General features: G+C 46.1%; 1 protein-coding gene across 1 annotated transcript; it reads left to right on the top strand.

Moving 5' to 3' along the window:
* Window positions 1-2,416: 2,416 nt before the first annotated feature.
* On the top strand, window positions 2,417-6,889 carry LOC140389425 (lymphotoxin-alpha-like). Its single transcript, XM_072473568.1, has 4 exons — window positions 2,417-2,806; window positions 4,061-4,112; window positions 4,437-4,502; window positions 5,156-6,889. The coding sequence occupies exons 1-4, from the start codon at window positions 2,630-2,632 to the stop codon at window positions 5,566-5,568; spliced, it is 708 nt and encodes a 235-aa protein (XP_072329669.1). The 5' UTR covers window positions 2,417-2,629; the 3' UTR covers window positions 5,569-6,889.
* Window positions 6,890-10,108: the final 3,219 nt, after the last annotated feature.

Below are 10,108 nucleotides of genomic sequence, written 5' to 3' on the forward strand. Positions count from 1 at the left end.
TCCCGTGCCTTCCTTCCGGCTCTCATTTCCCTGCCTCCCCCCCCCTCACCCCACCCCCCTGGTTCTCCTCTCTTGTTCCCTGTCTCTTATCAAAACATTGTTGTGGGTAGATCTTTGATAATGCCGCAAATATGGGAGGGAAGTCTTCAGGTCTGCAGGCAAGACTGAACAATTCAAGCCCCTGTGCGTTATTCATCCCATGTTCCAGTCACTCCTTAAAATTAACTTGTAATCCTGCAGCTGAATCTTGTGAGGGAGCTACACACATTCTTGACTTAATTCAAAGTGCGTATGCCTTTTATTGTTTCCCATACATCAGCGGAGTCTGCTTCATTTACACTTGGAGCAGGCAAATGAAACACATTTTACAGGCAAAAAGAACTTCTGACGTTGGGTGGTTTGTAGATGGCTTTAAAAATTAGCTCTGATAACATAAAGAAAACCTAATCAGACATAGCTGCATCCAATTCACAAAAAACATGCGTGAAGCTCAAGCACAATCCTTAGCAGATAAGTTTGAAAATAATGTGTTTTGCTGTTTTTATTCTTTAGTGGGACCATTTACTTCAAGGAGTCAATGGCAAGTGGCTGCAAAAGATTGATACAAATTGATTGAATGCTGCACAATTGTTAGCCTCAGTTCAACGTTTTGTCACGGACGTTCGATATGACTCACTCAGTGGAAGCAGAGGCGCTGATGTGAACAGAAAATTTAGGTTCCTCTGTTGCGTCTCATGAGAAGTGTAAAAAAAAGCAACAAGTTATTTTGTGTTGAAACTAGAGGCAATGTAAAAGGGAACGAGAAATTCATTGTTGAGACTGTCGATATTATTATGGTGCAATTGCAGATTGGGCCAAATCTCTAAGAATCTAATTTGGACTGAAGTATGATTGACAATGCTAAAAGCCACTGCACAAGGAATTAAATGAATTCCACCAAGAGGACATAGACACAAACCTTTCTGAAGATGACACTTTCCACTTGCCTGGATGAGTGCAGCTCCAACAACACTCAAGGAGCTTGACGCTATCCAGGACAAAGCAGCCCCGCTTAATTGCTCCTCCTTCCACAAACATTCATTCCCTCCCCCTCCGATGGAGTGTCAGCCGTGTGCACCATCGACAAGATTCACTGCAGGAACTCACCGACGTTCCTCAGGCAGCACCTTCCAAACACACGGCCACCACCATCTAGAAGGACAAGAGCAGCAGATACCTGGGATCACCCCCCACCTGGAGGTTCCCCTCCAAGTCACTCCCCATCCTGACTGGGAAATATATCGGCCGTTCCTTCAGTGTCGCCGGCTCCAAATCCTGGAGCTCCCTCTCTAACAGCACAGTGGTTGTATCTACACCTCAGGAACTTCAGCGGCTTCAAGAAGGCAGCTCAGCACCACCTTGTCAAGGGGCAATTAGGGACGGGCAATAAATGCTGGTCTACCCAGCGCTGCCCACATCCTGTAAATATAATTTTGAAGACAGGAAACATTTTATTCATCGAAAATGATGAGGTCTCTGCTTTGAGGTCACCAGTTGATTTGTCAAGGCTCTCTTGAGATGCTTTGCAAACAGCCTTTCCAAATGTAGAAACCATTCTGAAAATATTTGGAGCAATACCTGTCACAAAGGCTTCTGGTGAATGTCCCTTTTCCATATTGAAACGAGTTTAAAATTGTTTGCGAAATAGGGCGAGTCAGGGGCATTTGACAATATTGACATTTTTAAGTGCCTCTTCACAAAATATCACTTCGCACGACTTAATTGACGATTTTGCAAAGAGAAAAAATGTTTAAAAAAATGAACCTAATAAAAAAAAAGTTCAAATCGAATCAGTTTCTTCAGAGAAAATTAATTTTTATTTTTCCATTCATGGGTCATATGGAATTCTAATTTATTTATTTTTACACATTTTTCACGTCAGTGTGATGAACTACAAACTGTTCTCCAGACCAGAACTGCGGTCGAAGAACTCTGTTCAGACAATAGTGAGCTAACGGTACAGACAACATTTGGGAAGATGATTAAGTCCCCCCCCCTCCCTAACCCACAGCAAATTCCAAGTGGTCTTTGGAAAAAAAAAGTTAGAATTCAAAAAAATCAAGGTTCCTCATTTTATTTTCATTTAATTTGAATGATATAACTTTCTCATAGGATGAGGAAATAAAGAATTAAAAGTTGGCCAAATCACCCCCATGCACTTCAAACAAAAAAAAAGGAGGGCTCCAGGACCTCTGGAAACGCTTTCAGATGCCTTGAGGCGCTACATCAATGCAAGTCATTGGGTGAGATTCGTTCTCTCTCTGTATGTGTCTCCACATCCTCTCTCGTTGCAATGAGAGCGATCACTAGGGACACATTTTGGCTGAGTTCGAGTTTCAGCAGGTGAGTGAAAGTTAGGCAGCCAGCAGATGGAATCACCTCGTTCTCACATTCGTTATCAGGAAGGTTTCCAAACGCTACTTTCGACTTGGGGCATTCCCCTCCTCCCATTACATCAGAGCCGGAGATGATGTGGACCGGCCATTTATATAGAGCTGTTGGGGAGCTGCTGAACTCACAAAGCACTTGAGAGAGAGCTGAGCGAGAGAGAATCAGTGGATCAGAGACACACACACAGCTCCCACTGACCATGAACAGCGAGAACAAGTTACTGGACCTTGAGAGTGGGGCAGCGGTGGTGCTGAGGGAATGGGAGCCCAAGAGGAGCTGCTTCTGGCAGTCTCTCTGTGCGGTGGCTGTGCTCGGCTTGCTGGCTGTGTCTTCTTACCTCCTCCTGTGTCAGCTCGGAGTTCTCCCTTCAATGCAGGTGAGTGATTTGGATAATAGTGATCAAGTTCTGCCTTGTCTATCCCCTTCCCCGTCCCTTGCATTCCTGTTTTATTTGAGTATTTATTTGAGTATGTCTGTCCCTGTCAGTGACTGTTTAGCTCACTCACTCCCTCAGCAGCTTGGCCCTGTCTCAAATGTCTGTGTTGAGTAGAAACAGACACGTCCAATTATCCAGCTTTTAGCTGCGAGCCAGTTGGTTAATGGGAGCAGGTTCTCTGTTAGATAAGGGCAGCAGGGTAACACAGTGGTTAGCACAATTGCTTCACAGCTCCAGGGTCCCAGGTTCGATTCCCGGCTTGGTTCACTGTGTGGAGTTTGCACGTTCTCCCTGTGCCTGCGTGGGTTTCCTCCGGGTGCTCCGGTTTCCTCCCACAGTCCAAAGATGTGCAGGTTAGGTGGATTGGCCATGATAAATTGCCCTTAGTGTCCAAAATTGTCCTTAGTGTTGGGTGGGTGTTACTGGGTTATGGGGATAGGGTGGAGGTGTTGACCTTGGGTAGGATGCTCTTTCCAAGAGCCGGTGCAGACTCGATGGGCCGAATGGCCTCCTTCTGCACTGTAAATTCCATGATAATCTATGATCTAGATCGGGAACATACAGTGCAGAAGGAGGCCATTCGGCCCATCGCGTCTGTACCGACCCACTTAAGCCCTCACTTCCATCCTATCCCCATAACCCAATAACCCCTCCTAACCTTTTTGGACACTAAGGGCAATTTATCATGGCCAATCCACTTTGGACTGTGGGCGGAAACCGGAGCACCCGGAGGAAGCCCACGCAGACACGGGGAGAACGGGCAGACTCTGCACAGACAGTGACCCAGCGGGGAATCGAACCTGGGACCCTGGCACTGTGGAAGCCACACTGCTAGCCATGTGTACTACCGTGCTGCACTATCTGTGATGTGGACACGACTGACACAGGAAGAGAAACAGCTCCCTCTCAATCTTGTCAGCCAGCCCAGTTGGAATTTCCCAGCCGGGTTTCCGAAGGTGCAATAATACAAGCGTTACACATTTCAAAATCATTCTCCCCCGTTGCACCTATATTGTTCCTGCTGGTGTCAATTACCCCTCAATTATAAATTCTGGGAGAACGAGTTATTTTTAAAGCACATCAGAACAATACAATAAAAAGTTTGGAATGAGCGAATTGTACTTGGAGGTTGAGTTTCATGAGAATTCAAGTGAATTTCACATCTTAATCTCTTTCCTTCTTCAATTTCTCCAGGACAGAGAAGTAAAGTTTGACACCTCGGACATGGCAGCCAGTAAGAGCAGAGGTGAGTGCTCTCTCTCTCTATCAATCCTCTTTTGTCTGTCTCCCTCCCTAGCTCCATCAGTATTTCTCTCCCTCAGCCTGTTGTTTCTTTGCCCAGCATCGTTCTCCTTGTCAAGCTCTCCCTTGAGCTTATCCCTCAATCATTTTTCACAACTTCTCCTTTACTACCTGTGTGTGGCAGTTAATATTAACCTCTCGCTGTCTTTTTCACTGACTTTTCCCTCGTCTCTATCGCAATGGCTTCCCCCCTCTCTCTATCAGTTGATTTTCGCTCCGTGCGTATGTGCGGCAATAGTGACTGAGAATTCGTCTTTTCCATTTCTAGGTTTGCCTCATCTCCTGAAGCAAGTGGGAAGTGACCGAACTGGGAGAATTGCAGCTCACCTGACAGGTACAGAACTCTTCTCAACCTTCTAGGGTAACCCCTGATGGCCAACGCCGAGGTGGGGGGGGGGGGTGGGAGAGAAAGGGAGGTGGAATCTTCACCAAGAGGCTTCACCAGGACACCGCCCAACCCTTCCCATGATGTGTCCGTCTCTCAGTTCCCTGCTGGTACGAGACCTGACACTTCACTGAAGTGAGTGTTATCCGTGTGTAAACCCAGCCTCCGAATGAGGGTGAACTTCACACAACTGGGAATTAAATCCAAACCCAGTCTTGCTCTGACTTCTGGTTGCCGCCAGCAACGAGGAGTCAAATCCTGACTTCCATGTTTTTTTTTTCCTAACATGTTTCCTTCAGTGACCAATGAATAGGGCTTGTGCTGTTTAATATTCAACACAAATAGGTACACTCCGATTTGGGGGTCAGAGACCTCTCTGTTGTCCTGGCAACATCCATCCCTCACCTAATATATCTGAACAGCAGAAGACCTGTTTATTATCACATGGGAGGTTGCTGGGAGCAAATTGGTTGCCCCCATTACCTTCAAAACCAGGATGGAGACTTCAAAAGTGCTCAATTGGTTGTAAAATGAATGGAGCTATGTAAATTCAGGCTGTCTTTATCCCATCCTTATGTTGCCTCCTCTCTCTCTCCTCGCAGCTTCACCAACCAGCAAAGGAAAGAATGTGATCTGGCAGAATGAGACAGATTCCACCTTCACCCATGGCGTGGAATTCAGTGACAACCGTCTGATCATCGAGACCCCTGGTCAGTACTTTGTCTACACCCAGGTGGTCTTCCACAGCAGGGGCTGTCAGGACCAGGCCGTCTACCTGAGCCACAACGTGGCTAAGCTGTCACCGAGTTATCCGGAGGAAGAGGTGCTCCTGAAGGCCACCAAGTCCGCCTGTCACTACGGCAAACACGGAGACCCCTGGTACAAGACCTCCTACCAGGGAGCCATATTCGAGTTCGAGGAGGGAGATGAGGTCTTCTCCAGGGTTAACGTGGATGTGGCGGGGTATGTCGACACAACCACAGGAAAAAGCTTCTTCGGAATATTTGCAGTGTAAGGATTCCGAGCCACTCCCAGTGATGAGCGGTGACCGATAAGAATTTCAAATTGGAATACAGCAAAGACTGTTTGGGACATATTGTCCTATCCGGCACTAATTTAAATCCCTTTGATTTTATTTCTCGCAAAGCGAGGCTTTTTATTTAATGTGTTGGGGTTTTAGAATTGGGTAATGTGATGGGTTATCACAGTATTGTCAAGGCAGGGTCATGCACAGCAGAGCACGGGGAAGGGGAGGGCTTGGATCCACCTGGAAGAATAGGCTAGAGGTGCTGATTGGCCGACACTTGTCCCTATGACATTCTTGTTCTCCCACACACCTTGGGAACAAGTGTAGGCATTTCAGTGCTGGGCAGACTCCCGGCTGTTTGATGAAGTGAATTGTGTTGTAAACATATGAGGAGACAGTTGTCGAATAATTGTTCTCCAATAAGCTGATTTTTATTCATTTAAGTTATTGCTAAACAAGGGGTTATTTAATTTATCACATATTTAAATGATATTTAATGTTTTTCACGTTATTTATATTGGTGCTGCTCAAGGAGAGAGTAGTTCGACAGTCAAACTCGCTCTGGTCTGATATTCAGACTGGTTAAGTCCACGGGATCAGTTGTTGGTCCTTGAAGAGTATGGTCTGTGTCTTACTGTCTATTTGTGTTGTGTTACATCTCGGACTTCATTGTGAAAGTCGAGTCATGTGTGTTACACAAAGTCCCTGAAGATTTCTGTTGGGCATCAACTGACTTTCCACCTTTCGATGCGAGTGGCACAGGATGTTACCTTGCCAGAATGTGGATGGCCAACACTCAACCAATTAAGTTAAGAAAAGAATACTCAGCAAACACTACAAAAATCACTCAAAAATATATGATGTTGAATAATTTGAAGAAACTGTTACTGGATTATTTCTGTTTTGGCAGTCATTCTTTGAGTTTTGGGGTTATCTTTGCTATGCGGAAGCCACTTTTCCTTTGTATCTTATAACCTCCATTGGCCATTGTACCGATTGGGTAACACAGCGAGAAATCTAATTTGTTCCACACACAGATTTGTTTTGTGTGTATCTGGGAATATTAGATTGCTGATGTTAATTGTGCTTCATTGTCCAAAATCTGTGTTTTATTATAATTGTAACATCTGTTTTAAAAATATATTTCCATGGTGTAGTTCTGTCGAGTTTAGAATGCTCCAGATTGATTTAAGTTATTATTTAAGTGTATTTATCAATTGTTGTATTTAAGTTATTTATTATATAAATTATTCGTTGTTGCTGTCTGTATGGTCAGGAATTAATAAACATATATTTGAAGAAAATGAAACCTTTCCCTCAGATTACTGCACTTTGAACATAGAACAGTACAGCACAGAACAGGCCCTTCGGCCCTCGATGTTGTGCCGAGCTTTGTCGGGAACAGTACAGCACAGAACAGGCCCATCGGCCCTCGATGTTGTGCCGAGCTTTGTCCGAAACCAAGATCAAGTGGGACACTTCCTAAAGTGTCCGACTCCACTATCACAGCAGGCAGTCCATTCCACACCCTAACCACTCTCTGAGTAAAGAACCTACCTCGGACATCCCTCCTGTATCTCCCACCCTGAACCTTATAGTTATGTCCCCTTGTAACAGCTACATCCACCTGAGGAAATAGTCTCTGAATGTCCACTCTATCTATCCCCCTCATCATCTTATAAACCTCTATTAAGTCGCCTCTCATCCTCCTTCGCTCCAAAGAGTAAAGCCCTAGCTCCCTCAACCTTTCCTCATAAGACCTACCCTCCAATCCAGGCAGCATCCTGGTAAATCTCCTTTGCACCCTTTACAATGCTTCCACGTCCTTCCTATAGTGAGGTGACCAGAACTGCACACAATATTCCAAATGTGGTCTCACCAGGGTCATGTATAGTTGCAGCATAACCCCACGGCTCTTAAACTCAAGCCCCCCGTTAATAAACACGGCTCTATCCCCTTGAGTGGTAACCTTCAGAGATCTGTGGACTTGAACTCCGAGATCTCTCTGTTCCTCCACATTCCTCAGAACCCTGCTGTTGATTTGCTTTTGGAGCTTTGCATGGGTGATGGGTCCAGGTTAGGGAGGAAAGTTTGCGAATTTTCGGCTGGGAATTCAAATCCAGGATCATCCGATTGGGAGTCCGAGCAGGGATGAGGAAATTGGGGATCTCATGGGTTTCAGAAATTGGGAATCTGACAGAGGGGGGGGGGGGGGTGAAAAGTTGGGAATAAAAACATAGAAACAGCAGCAGGAGGTTGCCACAATTCCTCAGATCTGCTGCACCATTCATAGAATAATATTCCGACAGTGCTGAAGGAGATCATTCAGCCCATCGAGTCTGCACCAACTCTCTGAAAGAGCCCCCTACCCAGGCCCATGCCCCCACCCTATCCCTGCAACCCCACCTGACCTTTTGGATACTTTGGGGGCAATTTTGCACGGCCAGTCCACCTACCCTGCAAATCTTTGGACTGTGGGAGGAAATCAGAGCACCAACACAGTCGTGGGGAGAACGTGTAAACTCCACGCAGTCACCCAAGGCCGGAATCCAACCCGGGTCCCTGGTGCTAACCACTGTGCCTCCTTGTCGCCATGGCTGACCCTTGACCTCCAATCCACTATCACACCCATAATCCCTCGATTCCCTCAGAAAGCTGTCGATCTCCGCCTCAATGCTTTGGCATTCGCAACCGTCTGGAGAAGTAGAATCTCCCAGTTCCTCAACTCCCTGCGCTGAGACCCTTTCTGGTCACCTGGGTCTGAAATGGCCAACCGCTGATTTTGCGACCTTGGCTTCAAATACTGCACTCCCCTGCAAAGGGCAAACGCAGAATTTCAACAGCGTTCCTGCCGAACCTTCAGAATCTTGGTTCCACAGAGATCAATCCTTTCACGCTCTGGTGAGCACCATCCCATTCCACTCAGCCTTCACTTAAACGGCAACCGTCTCATCTCAGGAGCTGAGTGAAACTTTGCCGCATTGCCTTTGAGGCAAGTACATCCTTCCTTAGGCACTGGCACCAAAGCTGTACCCAATACGCTAAGTGTGGTCTCTCTATGCTTGTTATAGCAGACTGCTACATTTCTGTGGCTTTCTTTCTACAGATACATTCAGATCCCTCTGAGCAACAACATTGCATAGTTTCTCATCATTAGTTTTCCATTTTAACCCAAGTGAATAACCTCAAATGTCCAGACTTTTATATCCCATCCGCCAACTTTTTGCCTTGGGACTAAAACTATCTATTTGTCTGAAGGGACTTTGCGTCCCTTAGAATTTTACTTTTCTGCCGAGTTTTGTAATGTAACTGGGGTGGATTATACTCAGTCCCTTCACCCCAGTCATTAATATAGATTACTAATAGCTGAGGCCTGATCCTCCTCGAAGCCCTTTTGTGTATTCTTACTCTGCCTTCTGTCCTTTAACTGATTCTCTATTCCTACTGATATGTTGTCCTCCACCCATTTGGAAGCAAATGGACGTATTCGCGAGAGGCAGCACGGTTTTGTGAAGGGGAGGTCGTGTCTCACTAACTTGATAGCGTTTTTCGAGGAGGTCACAAAGACGATTGATGCAGGTAGGGCATTGGATGTTGTCTATATGGACTTCAGTGAAGCCTTTGACAAGGTCCGTCATGGCAGACAGGTACAAAAGGTGAAGTCACACGGGATCAGGGATGAGCTGGCAAGATGGATCCAGAACTGGCTAGGTCATAGAAGGCAGAGAGTAGCAATGGAAGGATGCTTTTCTGATTGGAGGGCTGTGACTAGTGGTGTCCGCAGGGATCAGTGCTGGGACCTTTGCTGTTCGTAGTATATATAAATGATTTGGAGGAAAATGTAACTGGTCTGATTAGTAAGTTTGCAGACAACACAAAAGTTGGTGGAATTGCGGATAGCGATGAGGACTGTCAGAAGGTACAGCAGGATTTAGATTGTTTAGAGACTTGGACGGAGAGATGGCAGATGGAGTTTAATCCGGACAAATGTGACGTAATGCATTTTGGAAGGTCTAATGCAGGTAGGGAATATACAGTGAATGGTAGAACCCTCAAGAGTATTGACAGCCAGAGAGATCTAGGTGTACAAGTCCACATGTCACTGAAAGGGGCAACACAGATGGAGAAGGTAGTCAAGAAAGGCATACGGCAAGCTTGCCTTCATTGGCCGGGGCATTGAGTATAAGAATTGGCAAGTCATGTTGCAGCTGTATAGAACCTTAGTTAGGCCACACCTGGAGTATAGTGTTCAATTCTGGTTGCCACCCTACCAGAAGGATGTGGAGGCTTTAGAGAGGGTGCAGAAGAGATTTACCAGGATGTTGCCTGGTATGGAGGGCATTAGCTAAGAGGGGAGGTTGAATAAACTCGGTTTGTTCTCACTGGAACGTCGGAGGTTGAGGGGCGATCTGATAGCGGTCTACAAAATTATGAGGGGCATAGACAGAGTGGATAGTCAGAGGTTTTTTCCCAAGGTAGAGGGGTCAATTACTCGGGGGCTTAGGTTTAAGGTGCAAGGGGCAAGGTT

Source organism: Scyliorhinus torazame, chromosome 14 (assembly GCF_047496885.1).
Source record: "Scyliorhinus torazame isolate Kashiwa2021f chromosome 14, sScyTor2.1, whole genome shotgun sequence".
Lineage (NCBI taxonomy): Eukaryota > Metazoa > Chordata > Chondrichthyes > Carcharhiniformes > Scyliorhinidae > Scyliorhinus > Scyliorhinus torazame.

What these genes read in the sequence shown, in the direction of transcription:
- LOC140389425 (XM_072473568.1), top strand. Translation starts at nt 2,630, where the DNA reads ATGAACAGCGAGAACAAGTTACTGGACCTTGAGAGTGGGGCAGCGGTG. An exon ending in GAGTTCTCCCTTCAATGCAG is followed by an intron (nt 2,807 to 4,060) that starts GTGAGTGATTTG and finishes CAATTTCTCCAG; the next exon opens with GACAGAGAAGTAAAGTTTGA. An exon ending in GGCAGCCAGTAAGAGCAGAG is followed by an intron (nt 4,113 to 4,436) that starts GTGAGTGCTCTC and finishes TTCCATTTCTAG; the next exon opens with GTTTGCCTCATCTCCTGAAG.